A 17,293-nucleotide genomic window follows, 5' to 3' on the forward strand; every position below is an offset into this window, starting at 1 on the left:
CAGTGCAGACGCATTGAGGTTGACCACCAAGTTTTATTTACATAGTGTTAGGATTTGCTTCTGAAACTCTTTTCTGTTCCAGGTGTTGAGCCAGAACCCTTTGAGATTGGAGACCATATCGTTGAAGCCAGTGGCAAGCTGTGTTTGTTGGATAAACTCCTTTCATTCTTACACGCTGGGTATGTCATACTGGGGTGAGGAAGATAGAGTGGGGTTGACATAGGGAGAAGTGCTAAAGTCAGAAGACTTTATTTAGCCACGGAGTAGTTACTCATCACAATCCAAGCACTGACCTATTTGTTGCATGTAACTGACTACCTGAAAGAAGCAGTTTCACTGTGAGGAGCTGCATTGGAGATGGTAGAGGAGCCTCAAAGATTTTTATATCTTCCCTTTAAACATTTCTTTAAACACTTCACTAACTCTCTCGTGTTCCTATATTGGCCATATTTGAGCAGATGGGAGAATATCCATCTGGCATAGAGTTGAGGTTATCTGATTTGACTGTGGGTTCCTTGAGAATAGCTTCCAAGGCATCAATTGAGTTTCTTTGTGCTGCTATGTCTGTTAGCCCTGGAGGCAGAATGCATACCAGATGTGAAAAAGAAAACTGATTGGACCCAAACCCAAGAACAAGCTGAAACTTCAGCTTTGGGAATGGCATTCAGAACTCCTGGTGCTGGGCTTCTAGGACTTTGGAACCTGGAACCTCCATCTTTCATCTGGGAGGCAAATCAAACGGCAGATTGTGTTCTTGTGCAGTCTGTGAAGCAGTGCCCCCTGCTTGACACAAATTATGCCTTTTTTCTCTTTACCTACTTCCACAGAATAGAGCTTCAGACCTTGGGAAATTCTGGTGTAGTTGTGAAGTTTTTTCTTCTTCTTCTGTATGGAAACTCATGAATGCCTTTCTGTTGGAATCTTTGCCACAGGACCAACCCTGTGCAGATTCTGAACTTGAAAATGCCTGTGTTATGCTTTACACTGAAGTCTGATTTAAACAGCAGCAAGGCCTAGAGCTGAGAAGGAGAAAAGCTGACTTCTCACACACAGTTGTAGGCAGAGGGTCATTTGCTGGAGGAGGAAGTCCTCTGCTGTCACAGAGATGCTGATACTACATTTTCCCAGCATTTAAGATGCTTTGTAGTGTGTGATTTGAGAGCAGTCCGGTGTGGCAGGTCACGTGGTGAGGAGACCTCATGATCTTGATGGTCCTTTTAAGATAAGCTTCTTTGGATGCTCACCAAGCTGCATCCAGCCAGGAGCAGACCTGTGCTGGAGCCTTGTTACGTTGCTCACTCTAGGCTCTAGACATGTCAATTGATCCTTATAGATGAGGCTAACTGGTTGCATGTGGGGAACTGGACCATGGCCCTTTAAGGCTTGATGTACAGAGGTGATGGGATCTTGCTGTGTAATAGTAATTGATTAGGCTATCATAACCTTTCTACTATGAAATACTGTCACAGTATGTTGAGGCTCATGGAATCAGAACTCTTGTGGTTGGATGAGACCTTTTTGGTCAACAAGTCCAAATGCTTGTCTGGAGCTCACAACCCCTCCACTACTGCTAAGCTACTACTGTGATGTCTTCTGTTCTTCCAGTGGCCACCGTGTCTTGCTCTTTTCTCAGATGACTCAACTGCTTGACATCCTGCAAGACTACATGGACTATAGAGGTATGTTCTACACATTTTAGCAGCACAGGGCTTGTCCCAGTGATATATGCCATATATTGTTCCTCTTCATTTTGGTTGATCTGCATGGGATGGAGAAAGTGCCATGATTAGAATTTACTGCTTCTTAGTACATGAAAACCATATTCTTGCAGTGGTCCTGTGAGTTAGAGAGCCTTGATTCAGCTTTTGACTATGGTACCACCTGCCTGAAATGAGCTGGCACTGGAATGTTGTTTTTCAAAGTAGCTTCAGCTTTGGCTCTTCTATAAAATGGAGCTAACAGATGGCAGGATAGCAGTGCTTCATTATATACCTGTGTTCAGTTACATGTCTGAGACCTGAAATAATTGCACTGAAGGCCATAGGCTTGCTCTAGATTCATTTTGTTCAACATGAAAAACAAATTGGGCCACAGTCATACCAGGAAATTAATTTTTGATGGAAACAGTTGTTGGCAGTGGGGCCCCAACATGTCTGTAAGGGCAGATTGGATCAGACCATTTTTGGCAAGTTTGCCAAGTGTTCTTGGGACATGTGCTTTTGTTTCAATCCACATGGCTCTATGCCTACTTAGGATTTCTTATGAAAGAGGCTTTTGTTTGGTGTTTATGGTTTTAGACAACTGATAATGCAGGGTAAAGCCAAATTTAGGGCTGCATCCCATACTGCTCACTCACAGGAAAGCACACACTGAAGGCTGTGGGAGTTTGCACAAGGAGAATCCAATGTCTGTTGGCCTTTTTGTGGGGCCAAGAGCCAGCACGGCATAGTCTGAATTGGGACTATGTGCTAATGTTCTTTGACTTTGGCTCTGAGCTTTTCTGTAGTGTTTCCAAGCAGTAAATGAAATGCTAACTATTTCTGCTTCAGACTCAGTTAAATGCCAACAGCCAATGTGGAAGTCAGGGTCACTATTTCAGTTTATACAAGGCTTAACTGGGAAAGAATTGAGGAGCTGAAAGCAATAAAATGAGAATCGAGGCAGGGTGATTTGGCATAAAAAACTTGAAGAGAGCACTTAGCAGAGACTGAGATAGGAGGGTAAGAGCACAGACAGGATTTCAGAAACATACATGTTGCTTGTTTGAAAAGGCTACAGCTATGAGCGGCTGGACGGCTCCGTTAGGGGTGAAGAGAGACACCTTGCCATTAAGAACTTTGGTCAACAGCCAATCTTTATCTTCCTGCTGAGCACCAGAGCAGGTAAGTAAGGAAAGACAAACAACCCATCTTGCTTCTGCATTCTTCTTTACCCTCTCTGGCAAGGTTTCAGGGAGTTCTGAATCCTGCAGCGCTGTTAACATAGAGGATTTTTGAAGGAGACAGGACACGTTGTGAACTTGGGTCTCTCAGCTAGAACATATGGTTTCTGTGCTTTCAGCAGCTGATGCCAACATACTTTCCATGTTGCAGCCACTTGAGTTACTTTTTTTTTTTTGTTCTGAGTCCCTAATGCCTGTCCCTGTGCCAGATTGAGCTTAAAGAATCTTGTTAGCATCTTATTTCAGTGAGCATCAAACTTTAGGCACGAACAGACTTCCTTTAAGCTGTTGGAGTTACTTCCTGAGTTTGCTGGACATGGACATGCTCTCTAGTTGGTAGGTAGACTCACATGAGAACTTTTTAGTGTCCTGAGACTGCAAAGAACACTAGGACTGCCATCTGTGCTTCTTCCCTTCTTGATTCCTCAGGCTATGTCTCCCTGTCTCCATTCAAACAAGTGCAGAGGCAGGCTTGTCGCCAGAGGAAGGATCCATAGTGCTTGGTCTCAAGCATCAAGCTCGAATCAAGTTTTCCTTTGGGCTTCTGGTCAGACTTTCCTAGGTGATCCTGGCTCCAGCAACTGAGGGTAGTGTATAGAGAGACTGAAGTGAAGCACCTAAAGATAGTAGGAGTAAGTGTGTCTCTTCAGTGCCTGAACTCTGTCCATGTCAGCCAGACTTAGAGTTGTTTTTTACTGCATGTTGCTATGCCTGGACAAAGTACTGCAGGGGTGTGCTAACAGTATTTCCACCAGTGTTAAGAACAGATTTTCAGGTGCATAACTATTTCCACTTGCAGGGATGTTCTGATTACTGTGAAGAGGTGCTTGGCATGAGCTGGAAGAAATGTAGGACAGAAACTCCTCCTTCTGCACTACATAGTCATGAAAGTGGATTTTAAAAATACACAATTAACTTTAGGATGTGGTCTTGGGGAGTTTGTTGGATTTTTGTTTTGGGGTTTTTGTTTGTTTGGGGTGAAATGATTGGTTTTTTTTCATTCCATGAGAGCCTAAGCTTTTAACCTGGGAACCATTTAAGTCCAATAAACAACTAGGCTCTCCTTGCTGTATAGTTTGGCCTGATGTTTTCCATCGTTTCAGCTTTTCCACTGTTTCAGCATTGTGTTTGCCTGTTGCTTCTGTGCTGCACCCAACTCATGACTTGGGCAGTCCCTTGTAGCTTCATTGAAGCCAATCCTTGCTGGGTCAGTCAACCTGCCAGCAGAAGAATATGACTGTGTTGATCAGCCTTGATAACCAGTCCCCTTTGCATTGGATCGCAGAGTGCCACATTGAAAGGGACCCCAAAGATCATCTGGTCCCACTTTTCTAAGTGATAGTGTGGTTCAAATGAGATGGTGCAGCACCCCATCAAGCTAAGTCTTAAAATTGTCTAGTGTCTGGCATTCCACTACTTCCCTTGGGAGGTCATTCTAAAGTCTAACCATTCTCACAGTGAAAAAATTCCTTTTGGAGTACACTTGCATTTTATCTTTTTTTACTACATTGCGTAGAACAGTTGTTTGTGGACTGCTTCAGAAAGTTGGAAGCTGGAAATGGAATCTTTTTAAACCCTTGACACACTCAGATTTGGGGTTGAGAGATAGATTGAATTAGATGCAGTTGATCAGATCTTTCAGAACTTCACATAGCTTCTCCTTGATTATGTTTTTTTTTGCTGCTGGTGACATATTTTGTGACCTTCTTCTTTTTTTGTAGGTGGAGTTGGCATGAACCTGACAGCGGCAGACACAGTTATTTTTACTGATAGTGATTTTAACCCACAAAATGACTTGCAAGCAATAGCACGAGCTCACCGGATTGGGCAGCACAGGTGAGAAACGGTGCTACTTCTGCTTTGGTCCTGACACTCTTGGTCTCTTCATCCACGGGTGATGATGGGGAGAAGGACAACAGGTTGAAGATCAAATTGGGAGAGCAGATAGGATATGATGTCTTCACTTTTCTCATGCAGCCTGACACAGTCTCGTCCTTGCCATAGGCTTAGGGTGGGAGCCTTGTTAGGTTTGTAGGAGTAGAGAGCAGCTAGAGGTTTGCTTGCACTTTTACAGTGTGCATTACTTCTGTGTCCAGGAAGCAGTTATCTCAGCATTGCATTTCTGCTGGTGTTTTTTCTGGAGTTTTCTTGCCTTTTTTTGCCCTTCCAAAGGGTTCCTTCCAGTACCTGAAGGGAACCTGCAAGAAAGGTGTTCAAAAAAAGACTGGATGGGGCACTTATTGCTATGGTCTAGTTGACTGGATAGGGCTGGGCAATAAGTTGGACTGGATGATCTTGGAGGTCTCTTCCAGCCTGGTTGGTTCTATGATTCTAAAGCTGGGGAGGGACTTTTTACAAGGGCTACTAGTGGCAGGATAAGTGGGAATGGTTTCAAGCTGGAAAAGGGCAGATCTAACTGGGTATTAGGAAGAAATTCTCTACAGTGAGGTGGTGAGATGCTGCAACATGTTGCCCAGGGAAGTTCAACACTATGGAAGTGTTCAAGGCTAGGTTGAACAGGGCTATGAGCAACCTGGTCTTGTAGAAGGTGTCCCTGCCCATGGCAGGGGCACTGGGACTAGATGATCCTTAAGGTCCTTTCCAACCCAAACTTGTTCTGTGGTTCTATGAAAGAAGTGGGTAAGGAGATACAGCTCAATGCCAGGAAACAGCTTTGGTACACCTTAGAAAAAGGAAAATAAGAAGAATTTTCTCTCACTTTCAAGGCCTGTAAAAATCATCCGCTTGATTGGGCGAGACACAGTTGAAGAAATAATCTACAGAAGAGCTGCTTCGAAGCTCCATCTGACAAATGCCATTTTAGAAGGAGGTCAGTTTGCTCTGGGAGCACCCAAGCCTCAGGAAGCAGCAGCATTACAGGTAAAATAGAGCTATACCCTCAATTTGACTCCAGTAATGTCTTCAGAAATGTTCCAGAGTGTTTCTGTATTTCTGTCTGATGTGAATCTATCCAAACCTATCCTATGAGCCTAGCCAAGCACTGAATGTTTTGGGGGAAGATGTGCAGTGACATGTCAGCTTGTGCATGCCTTAGGAACCAAAATGATATTCCATGACAAGACAAGATCTAATATTTGAAGACACATTTTACAATTTTGAGGTGCATCCATTGCTAAAAAAGGGGTGTGATTTTTTGGGGGAAGGCAAAACATCTCTCCTTGATTTGCTCATTAAATTTTATCAGGGGAAAAGTGGAAGCTGACTGTAGTTTCTACAACTTGTCTGTCCTTGGTGCTTTTCTCTTACAAACAGAGCTGGTGATAAGTACTTAGCTTTATATTGCTAGCTTGAAACTCAGTCCTTGACTGAGTCTCTTGACAAATCCAGTGTCTCACGAAGTCAGAGCATGATTTATAAGTCTGACCTGAAACCTGTGGTTTGTGCTGAAAACTTGAGCTGAAAACCTCAAGCAAAGTGACATTTAGGGTAGTATATCCCCTGTGAGCAATTAAACCTGGGAGAGGTTTGGAATTAGTGTGGCCTTTTCCCCACTGCCTCTTCTCCCTGCCCCATTAGCATGTACCTCAGCAATTATAGTTTCCATGGGAGAAGTGGAATTGACTCCATAGGAAATTCCATGCTGATAAGAGTTTTTTTCTCTCCCCATGTTTTGGTTGGTTTTGGGTTTTTTGGTTTTTTTTGGTGGTATGCTTTTATTTTAAAGGGGATAGGGGCAAAACCAAGCATGGTTGTTTTGGCTTAGGAAGAGCACATCTTAAAATACTCTCTGTGCTCATCATTTAGCCCTGGAGAAAAATGACCTGCTCAAGCCTGGATGAGTTACGTTTGAGAGAGATATGTTGTAGGGGCCAGAGAACTGAGCATGTTAAATCTTAGATATTTTGACAGATAGCGTTAAGGCTTAATATTCCTCCACTTGCACACTCTGCATTTAAACCTGAGAAGTTGAAGACATTGAGATTAGCATGGAATTAGGGAATACTAATGCTGAATTTCCCCCCCTCCCTTTGTTAAAGCTGAGTGAAATCCTGAAATTTGGATTGGATAAATTGCTCTCCTCTGAGGGGAGTACCGTACAGGATGTGGAGCTAGAAAACATCCTTGGAGAGACAAAAGAAGGGAAGTGGGTAATGGATGCTGTGCTGCCACAAGAAAAAGAGAATGAAGAGGAGGACATGGAGAGTAAGTTAAGCATCTAAATACATATGAAATGTATCACACTTGGATATTGGTAGAACAAACTGTGACATTTTTCAGGCAACAAAAAAAAGTGGACCTGTAGTTAAATTTTTTTATGTTGTTTGTAGTTGTGAAAGATTTTGCAAAATGAATGATCTGTGTTAATTTTGATATCCTGATGCTGATTGTTAATAACTATGAGAATTGTTTATTAACATTCAGTCTCACCAGAAACTTATTCATGGGTTCAAAACACACACAGGTTGGAAAACTAGACGTGCAGGGCACAGGCAAAACTAGAGCACTTCTTTCTTTAAGTGGCAAATGCAAATATTATACTGGAAGAGGCTTTTAGGTATTTACTCACAAAGTATAAACCAAACAGTACCCAAAGTACGTTGAACTCTGTCTTGTTGGCTGCTGAGACTTGATTCTTCCCAGGCTTCTGGGGAAAGGAGGCAGACAATCTCTGACCTTGTCTGCTGGCTCCTCTGGATGATCTGTATATCTCCAGGACTTCTAGTCTTAGCAGGAGACTTTCAGGTGCAGGCAGGATGCAATGCGGTGTGCAGTCTCAGCACGATGTCATGCTGGGGCCTATGCAAGCCGATCGCATGCAGGCATTTAGAGCCTGTTCCTCATAAGCTCCCCATGCAAATTCAGGATGCAAAAATGAGGCAGCTGCATCCCTGTGCTACCTCCTTGTCCCTTTTATCAATGTCCAGCCTGAGACTAATGGGGCATTGGACATAGATTAGCCAATCAGAATGGCACTTTGCCAAGCCTCACCATATTAGGTGAAGCCAGGGCTTTCACCCTCTCCTCCCAAGATTGCCTCCCCCAGCACAGGAGGAGCTGAGGAACAGGGGAATATATCTGGGCAAGCCAACATGGATAAGCCCATGTTTGCTGCATCAAGCCTACCACCACAGTAGTCTACCCACAAACTTCATTTTTGAGCCGTTAGTGGTCTTTTTATTCTTTCTGTGCCTTTATTTGCCTATTTGTAAGACAATGGTAACGATAGTTGCCCAATTTTGGTAGCTGTGGGACTGAATTCCTTCACGTGCTTTGAATATTTTGAGACCTCCAATGAAATTCCTGGGAAAAGGGGAAATATTCAAACTGCAGCTGCTGTGTTTTACTGCAGAGAACCGTTAAGACAGATCTACAGTTTTAGACATCTAGACCTAGTTTTTAGAGATCTAGTTTTTAGAGTAACTTAAGGAAAGGCTACATAGCAGATATTCTGTGTATATCTAAAAAAAAAAAGTACTGTTGACCATGAAAAAACCACAAATTAAAATGACTTTTAAAAACCCCAAAATGTCTGATAAGAAATGCAGAGTCATGAAGTCCAAACAGCTACAACAAACCCACTCTTGTCTTCAGTCCCTGACCTTCCAGTCTGGATGTCACACAATTATGGTGCCACATCCAGTTGGCAGCTGTCACTATTGGTGTTTCCCAAGGATCAATGCTGGGCCCAGTCCTGTTCAACATCTTTATTGATGATCTGGACGAGGGAATTGAGTCCGGCATTGGTAAGTTTGCAGATGACACCAAGCTAGGAGCAGGTGTTGATCTGTTGGTAGGTAGGAGAGCCCTGCAGAGGGACCTAGACAGGCTGGAAGGGTGGGCAGAGGCCAATGGAATGAGATTTAAGAAGGCCAAGTGTAGGGTTCTGCACTTTGGCCACAACAACCCCAAGCAGCACTACAGGCTGGGGCCAGAGTGTCTGGAGAGCAGCCAGGAAGAAAGGGATCTGGGGATACTGGTAGAGAGTAGCTGAAGATGAGCCAGCAGTGTGCCCAGGTGGGCAGGAGAGCCAATGGCATCCTGGTCTGGATCAGGAAGACTGTGGCCAGTAGGACAAGGGAGGTTGTTGTTCCCTGTACTCAACACTGGCCAGGCCACACCTTGAGTCCTGTGTCAAGTTCTGGGCTCCTCAATTCAAGAGAGATGTTGAGATACTGGAAGGTGTCCAGAGAAGGGCAACAAAGCTGGTGAGGGGCCTGGAACACAGCCCTGTGAGGAGAGGCTGAGGGAGCTGGGGGTGTTTTGGCTGGAGAAGAGGAGGCTCAGGGCAGACCTCTTTGCTGTCTACAACTACCTGAAGGGAGGCTGTAGCCAGGTGAGGTTGGTGTCTTCTGCCAGGCAACCAGCAATAGAACAAGGGGACAGAGTCTTAAGTTGTGCTGGGGGAGGTCTAGGCTGGATGTTAGGAGGAAGTTGTTGCCAGAGAAAGTGATTGACATTGGAATGGGCTGCCCAGGGAGGTGGTGGAGTCGTTGTCCCTGGAGGTGTTCAAGAAAAGACTGGATGAGGCATTTAGTACCACGGTCTGGTTGACTGGACAGGGCTGGGTGCTAGGTTGGAGTGGATGATGTTGGAGGTCTCTTCCAACCTGGTTCATTCTATGATTATTTTTAGTTTTTTGTAGCCCTATACTATTTGAGAATAAATTCTAAAGATACCTTCCTGCTTATAATGTCATGGTCAAAAAGAGACTGATTTTTTTTTTCCCTGGTTTGAATGCATGGTAGCACTTAAATATAGATCTGTGTCTGAAGCAGAAATAGAGCCCCGCAGGTTAGGTATTATCTGTCCTGCAGCCGTTGCCAGCAACAAGTAATTACTTGCTGAGACTTAGCAAAGGGTATTTTCTGTTGGTAACTGAAAGAGGAGCAGCAATAGCACACTGTGTCAGAGTTATTGAGCAAATACCTCACTTGATTGGCAGTAACTTTGGGTTGCCACAGATCTTATTTTGTTTGGGAGCTTAAAAGAAAAAGTTTGGTGCCCACTTAAGAGTTGCCTGTAACTAGATAGTGCAGCTAAATGAATATGCGACTGGCAAGAGATGGGATGACTAAAGAGGCGTGATGGAGACACAGCTTAAAATACTTAACTGTCTGAAATAGAAAAAAAAGTTTATTTGCCAATGTCTGTGACTCAAGTGAAAAGCTGTTGCCTAAGGAAGCAAATCTTGACGCTAGTGTTTCTGCGTAATGCTGACACTGGCCGTACAAACAAATGATGAGAACATCTTCTGCTAAGGGCAGAACAGCAGCACAGAGAAGCCAAATTTCCTTTGATGTCACTCTATGCTGTAGGTTTTATCAGCTCATTTCTTTCACAGATCACATGTACGTGTATGAAGGCAAAGATTATTCCAAAGAACCCAGCAGAGAAGACAAAAAAGCATTTGATCAGCTTTTAGATCTTCAGAAATCCCTGATTGAAGAGACCAGTAAGGAAGGGAGAGCTCTCCGGAACAAAGCAAATGTGAGATTAAAGACATGGCAAGATACATGATGCTCTTTCATTTGCTTGTGGAAAATGAGGCTGACAGATTTCTCTCTTTACCTATTGCCTGCAGGAGATTTGTTAAGATATTCAAATGTCAAAATCAGATATAACCAAGTTGGAAAAGACCTTTGAGATCACTGAGTCCAACCTATCACCTAACACCTTCTAATTAACTAAACCGTGACACTACGTCATCCAGTCTCCTTTTAAACACCTCCAGGGATGGGGGCTCTACCACCTCCAAGGGCATCCCATTCCAATGGCAAATCACTCTTGCTGTGAACAACACTTTCTGTTTTTCCCAAGTGGAGGATGTTTATAGAATCATAGAAATCAGTGTAGTGTCCCAGTTTGAGTGGTCAGCTCAGGACAGAATGTAGAGTTTACCCCAAAGGAGAAAATAAAAACACTCACACACAATTGGAAGTTAAAGAGAAATAATATTTACAGAAGTAAATATAGTGCAAAAGGTATTAAGGCAAAAAGGACATATATATAAAAGACATAATCAGTAATGGCCTATCGCCCCCCTTCCAGACTAGGCCCATGAGTAGGCCCTCTTACACAGCAGAAGCAGATTCCCTCACTCCCACACAGCCAAAAGCAGCAGCTAAGAGCCAAAATGACCTGAGCCAAGAGAACTGACCAGAAGGCCAGATCCTTATATAGGGATAATACAGGATATGGAATGGAATAACATATTGTAATATCCTGTGCCTTCCCCTAGGGACTTTCTTCTCTATGGTTTTACATTTAATCCCTAACCTACAGCATAAAGTCAGCTCTTGAATATGAGAGCTTAACAGTTCAGCAGTTCTGCTAACAGATAAGAACTGTGATGTGTTGGACACCCAAATGTGTCACAAAACTACATGTTAAGTGACAGCTGAGATCTGATCATTAAGACCTGTGGACAAGTAGATGAATGAGAAAGGAGTGTAGTTCAAGGTGGACACCAGACATGGCTTTAAGGTGAGCAGTTTGTTTCCATGATGCTTCTTTCTTTCTCCAGGTTCTTCTCACAGGCCTCCGGGAACTATCAACCAGGAGGAAGCACTTATTGAGTGCAGAGGAGCTGGAGGCTAGGAGGAAGAAGCGCCAAGAAGCTGCAGCAAAGAGAGCACGGCTTATGGAGGACAAGAAGAAAGCAAAAGCAGAGGCAGAACACAAGAAAAAGTATGTTTTGTACTGCACTGACTACTTGTAAGCTGATGTCTGTTACTCTGTACCCTAGAAATGTGTGTCTGACTGAGAAAACCAAGTTATGCTCTGTATCCACTCTGGCAGGTGAGGCTGAGGATGAGGAGAGAAGATGACAAAATAGCCACAAGTCACTCTACTAAAAGAGTTAGCTTCATACTTGAGGATGTTCCCATGTGTGGTCAAACTGTGTAGCTGACCTCACATCTAATTTAATTCATCGAGAGTGGCTGGAATAAGAACCTTGTGCCTGAATGTACAGGGAGAGGCTTTATGAAGTGTCATAGCTGGACTATATGTATTGTTCTGACATCTGCAGTTCTGGCATGGCTGCTGACTTTCTCCTGATTTCCTACATGTTCTTCCTTTTCACCACTCAAAGTACCTTCTTGCCTTTTTGTTATGTGCTTACTTTTCCCACACCTGCCTTTGGCTTATCATAACGACATGTGGCTCTTCCTACTACAGATAACAAGTGTGAGAAACTTGGTTCTGGATTAAGATAGGGGAGGGGAGCAGAGGGAATGCAGGTCCAGGTCTCAAGTGTTTCACTGCAATTTAAACCAAGCTGTCTGCCCCCAGCCTTTAATTTTTCACTGACCACAATCTTCTCTTGTTTTGTTTCAGAATGGCCTGGTGGGAGGCAAATCAGTACATGTCTCCTTGCCTTCCGTCAGACGAGAGTGACTCTGAGGAAGAGTTTGAGGAGGAAGAGGAGCCAAATGTGGATTTAGATTATGAAGATGCAGATGTGAACTGTATCAAGTATGTCATGGGAGATGTCACACACCCCAGAGCAGAAGAGGAGGATGCCATCATTGTCCACTGCCTAGGTGGGACTTAAGCCAATAAGAATGTTGTTGGATGAGGTGTGGACAAGGGGGCTGAACTGATCCTACTAGCTTGGTAGTTGCTCATTTTCTTCTAGACCAAAGTAACTTGGATCTGAGCCTGATTTAATTTTGAGTGGCACAGAGGCCTCTACAGCTTCCACCATTGCTAACCCACACAAGCACTAGAAAGGTGTGCTTGGATCTTTCCATGCTCTCTCTGGATTCATGGGTGAGCATCTTGAAAGGTGCTTGTGTGGCTTGAAATGTTGGCTGTGGACAAGTGAGGACAATTTCTCCTGAAAGCAGGGCCTTTTATTCCTACCATGGAAGCTGTAGATTGAATTGAGATACTGAAAATTCTTGTCTCTACAGTCAGCAGAGACGTACATTTACTTCCAGAGGCTCACTTCAGAGATTCTCATCAGTCAACACTGACAGTACAGCGATTCTAGGCTAGTCTCCTAATTTAAGGACCTCTGTTTAGATGCTGAAGGAGGGAAATTCAGGTTACAGAATTCCTCCTAAATCAGTGTGGACCTGCTCTCTGACCATGGCTATAGCAGAATATTATAATCAGCTTTGGTTTATGTTACACTCAATACAGAACCTCATGTTTCAAGTGAAAATGCCAAGTAAAAGTCCACAAATAACAAACATCTATCTGTGGGAAGCCCAGTGTGCCAATCTGGGTCATACTAGCTGCACACTTTATATACCTTTCTGTACACATGTGAGGACACCAACAGGTTGAGTACTGGTTGGCTTCAGTTTGTGTGTGGTTCCTATATCTGCTTTTGATATTTTTGTTGCCTTTCATGCAAGGGTAGTCTTTAGCCTGACTTTTAAAAGGAAGCTAACTAGCATTTCATTCTAGATGACTCCGGCCGCTGGGGAAGGGGTGGCTTATTTACAGCTCTGGAAGCTCGTTCTGATCAGCCAAGGAAAATATATGAGATGGCAGGAAAAATGAAAGGTAAGAGATTAAAACATAACCTTAAGCCAAGACACTTGAAAGACCTTAAATCCCAGTGATGTTATAGAATCATAGAATCGGTCAGGATTGGAAGGGACCACAAGGATCATCTAATTCCACCCCCTGCGGTGCCATGCCCAGGGACACCCTACCCTAGAGCAGGCTGGCCACAGCCTCATCCAGCCTGGCCTTAAACATCTCCAGCCATGGGACCTCAACCACCTCCCTGGGCAACCCATTCCAGCCTCTCACCACTCTCATGCTAAACAACTTCCTCCTCACGGCCAGTCTGAATCTCCCTACCTCCAGCTTTGCTTCGTTCCTCCTAGTCCTGTCGCTCCCTGAGAGCCTAAAAAGTCCCTCCCCAGCATTTTTTTTGTAGGCCCCCATCAGATCCTGGGAGGCCACAAGAAGTTCACCTTGGAGCCTCCTGTTCTCTACACTGAACAGCCCCAACTCTTTCAGTCTGTCCTCATAGCAGAGCTGCTCCAGCCCTCTGATCATCCTCGTGGCCCTTCTCTGGACACACTCCAACATCTCCACATCCCTCTTGTAATGGGGGTTCCAGAACTGGATGCAGTACTCCAGGTGGGGTCTCACCAGAGTGGAGTAGAGGGGGAGAATCACTTCCCTCCACCTGCTGGCCACACTTCTCCTGATGCAGCCCAGGATCTGGTTGGCCCTGCGGGCTGCAAGTGCACACTGCTGGCTCCTGTTGAGCTTCTCGTCCACCAGCAGCAACCCCAAGTCCCTCTCCTCAGGGCTGCTCTCCAGCCACTCACTGCCCAGCCTGGATTTGTGCTTGGCATTGCCTCGACCCAGATGGAGGATCTTGTACTTGGTCTTTGTGAACCTTTGGCTGTTGGCTTGTGCTTACCTCTCCATCCTGTCTAGGTCTCTCTGGATGCCATCCCTTCCCTCCAGCCTGTCTGCTGCACCGCACAGTTTGGTGTCATCAGCAAGCTTGCTGAGGGTGCACTCAGTGCCTCTGTCCATGGGACCCACAAAGATGTTGAACAAGACTGGTCCCAGGACTGATCTCTGAGGGACTCTGCTTGTCACTGGCCTCCACTTGGAGGAGGAGTTGCAGGAGAAGTGCCTGGATACCTGGCTACTCATCTTCTTTCCGCTTTTCTCTAGATATGTGTATCTTTAGCTATGAGGGTTGTAATACAGTGGGTGCTCTGACTTGACTTGTTTGGAGTGCAAGAACTGTGCGGGGGCTAAGTCATTCAATTCACACTGCAAGTAATTTAAAAAGAAACCAAAACCAAAAACCAAACCCCAAGTGGGCATTCTTCACAGGATGTTTTTTATCATGTAAGACGGAGCACTGCATTGTCTATCAAAATGCTTTTAGGAAGCATGAAAACCATCTCAGGCACTGTTCAGCTGACTCTTTGATTCTCTTCAAGCACTGATCTTCTCCTGAGCATGTATTAGCAGTTCTGAGCTACGTGCAGCTGGTGAGGAATGTACATCTTGCTGTAAGGTGGACCTCTTCTTCGTTCTAATTCCCTGATATCCCTAGTGGTGTTCATCAGAGATCAGTGCTGGGGTCAGTCCTGTTCAGCATCTTCATCAGTGACATTGATGAGGGTACAGAGTCTGCTCAGCAAGTTTGCTGATGACACCAAGCTGGGAGGCTTGGCTGATCCAGCTGAAGGCTGTGTGGCCATCCAGAGAGACCTGGACAGACTGGATAGCTGGGCACAGAGGAACCAGATGAAGGTCAACAAGGACAAGTGCAGAGTCCTGCACCTGGGGAGGAATAATAAACTGCACCAGTACAGGATGGGAGGTGATCTGCTGGAGAGCAGCTCTGTGGAGAGAAACCTGGAGGTCCTGGTGGAGAACAAGTTAACCATGGCACAGCAATGTGCCCTTGTGGCCAAGAAGGCCAATGGCATCCTGGGGTGTATTAGGAGGAGTGTGTCCAGCAGATCAAGGGAGGTTCTCCTGCCCCTCTACTCTGCCCTGGTGAGACCTCATCTTGAATCCTGTGTTCAGTTTTAGGCTCCCCAGTTGAAGAGGGACAGGGATCTGCTGGAGAGCGTCCACCAGAGGGCTACAAGGATGACTGGGGGACTGGAGGGCATGGCTTATGAGGAGAGGCTGAGGGACCTGGGGCTGTTTAGTCTGGAGAAGAGAAGACTGAGAGGGGATTTGATAAATGTAGGTATCTGAGGGCTGGCCAGGAGCGAGGGGACAGACTCTGCTCACTTGTTCCCTGGGATAGGACAAGGAGCAATGGGTGTAAGTTGCAGCACAAGAGGTTCTACCTCAACACAAGGGGGAACTTCTTCCCTGTGAGGGTCACAGAGCACTGGACCAGGCTCCCCAGAGAGGTTGTGGAGTCTCCTTCTCTGGAGCCTTTCAAGGCCTGTCTGGATATGTTCCTCTGCGATCTGTGATAGATTGTGTGGTTCTGCTCTGGCAGGGGGGTGGGACTCAATGATCTCTATGGCTTGCTTGTTCCAGTCTCCCTTTGCATTTGTGGTCTTTAACTGGGATGTCTACATGTCTCTGTATTTTGGGGGCTAGGGAGACAGCAGCTGTTTTGCTTCCCTAGAGAAAGGGTTTGACTGATGAACAATCTTGGTGATACAAATAAAGCCAAGGAGAATAGTACAGAACATGACAGTGAAATCATAGAATCGACAGATTGGAAGAGACCTCCAACATAATCCAGTCCAACCTGTTACCCAGCCCTGTCCAATCAACTAGACCATGGCACTAAGTGCCTTAGCCAGCCTTTTTGTGAACACCTCCAGAGACAGCGACTCCACCACCTCCCTGGGCAGCCCATTCCAATGGCAAATCACTCTCTTGAATCACAGTTGCTTTGATAGTCACTTGACTGTTCAGAACTAATTTGTCTTTTTCATTCTTGTTTTCTGGACAGACCTGGAGTTAGGAAGAGCTTTGTTATTCCCTATTGATGACAAAAAGTCCAGGAAAAAAGGACAAGACTTGGTGAGAATGATAAGCTCCTTTTTATCTTGCTCTGTCCACATTTTTGAAGCTGTAAGAAATGAATGTTACGTCTTTTTTTCCCACAGTAATGACACTGAATACTGAGCGTGGCTAACCTGCAGTTAGACATGAAAGGAAGGAGATCTTTTTCTTATTAATTAGAGCAAATAATTAGTAATGGAATTTTCTAGCAGCTACCACTGTGTCTTTTAGCACTGTATATAGACCCCACTTCTTTTTTTTTTTCGGTCTGTTTCTTCTTAGTTGGCCTTGATTGTAGCTCAGCATCGGGATCGGTCCAACAACTTGTCTGGCATTAAGCTGTCTGCTTTGGAAAAAGGCCTGAAGAAGATTTATGTAGCAGCCAAGAAAAGGAGTGGTAAGTATGTGTGCAGTAGAACAGTCAATCCTTACATGTATGACTGCAGCTAAAGATGATGACCAAATTCCACTTCTCCTATTCTTCTTTTAACTGGAGTGAGGTAGAGGAGACATTTCCATGGCAGATACATTGCATTCCAAAATATTTCTTCTGGTTTTGTCAGCTAGCTTAAATATCTTACCAAGATTGCTTTCTATATGTTGTATTTTTATTCTAAAGACTGTGCACCTTCTGTTTCCCTCCTCCTCAGCATCAGTGCATCTTCCACGTATTGGGTATGCAACAAAAGGCTTCAACTGGTACGGTACTGAGAGACTCATCCGAAAATATTTGGCAGCACGGGGTATCCCCACTCTTATGTATCCTTTTGCAGCACCTCTTACTCTGTTCAGAATCTAATATTGAAATGATCTCCTAAATACCTTGGTGGATGCAAAGGAAGTAAGCAAGGTAAGGCACATAGGCTGCAGTCCAGCTAACAACTTGATTTCTCTGACTTTGCTGTCATTGAGGTA

General features: G+C 44.7%; 1 protein-coding gene across 3 annotated transcripts in view; it reads left to right on the plus strand.

The window, feature by feature from the left end:
* The window catches only part of CHD1L (chromodomain helicase DNA binding protein 1 like), a 33,567-nt gene that overhangs the window by 15,291 nt on the left and 983 nt on the right, over nucleotides 1-17,293 (plus strand). Inside the window, exons 10-22 of one of the 3 annotated variants that reach the window (XM_064143343.1) lie at nucleotides 83-179; nucleotides 1,606-1,679; nucleotides 2,772-2,882; nucleotides 4,663-4,777; nucleotides 5,668-5,821; nucleotides 6,940-7,105; nucleotides 10,245-10,390; nucleotides 11,427-11,590; nucleotides 12,242-12,447; nucleotides 13,322-13,420; nucleotides 16,326-16,396; nucleotides 16,661-16,775; nucleotides 17,029-17,137. In XM_064143343.1, coding sequence (XP_063999413.1) covers nucleotides 83-179; nucleotides 1,606-1,679; nucleotides 2,772-2,882; nucleotides 4,663-4,777; nucleotides 5,668-5,821; nucleotides 6,940-7,105; nucleotides 10,245-10,390; nucleotides 11,427-11,590; nucleotides 12,242-12,447; nucleotides 13,322-13,420; nucleotides 16,326-16,396; nucleotides 16,661-16,775; nucleotides 17,029-17,137 — 1,627 coding nt within the window. The remainder of the gene's footprint in view (nucleotides 1-82; nucleotides 180-1,605; nucleotides 1,680-2,771; nucleotides 2,883-4,662; nucleotides 4,778-5,667; nucleotides 5,822-6,939; nucleotides 7,106-10,244; nucleotides 10,391-11,426; nucleotides 11,591-12,241; nucleotides 12,448-13,321; nucleotides 13,421-16,325; nucleotides 16,397-16,660; nucleotides 16,776-17,028; nucleotides 17,138-17,293) is intronic. The other 2 variants (XM_064143346.1, XM_064143345.1) reach the window with 2 other exon arrangements.

The sequence above is a fragment of the Pogoniulus pusillus genome, chromosome 5 (assembly GCF_015220805.1).
Source record: "Pogoniulus pusillus isolate bPogPus1 chromosome 5, bPogPus1.pri, whole genome shotgun sequence".
NCBI classification, from domain to species: domain Eukaryota; kingdom Metazoa; phylum Chordata; class Aves; order Piciformes; family Lybiidae; genus Pogoniulus; species Pogoniulus pusillus.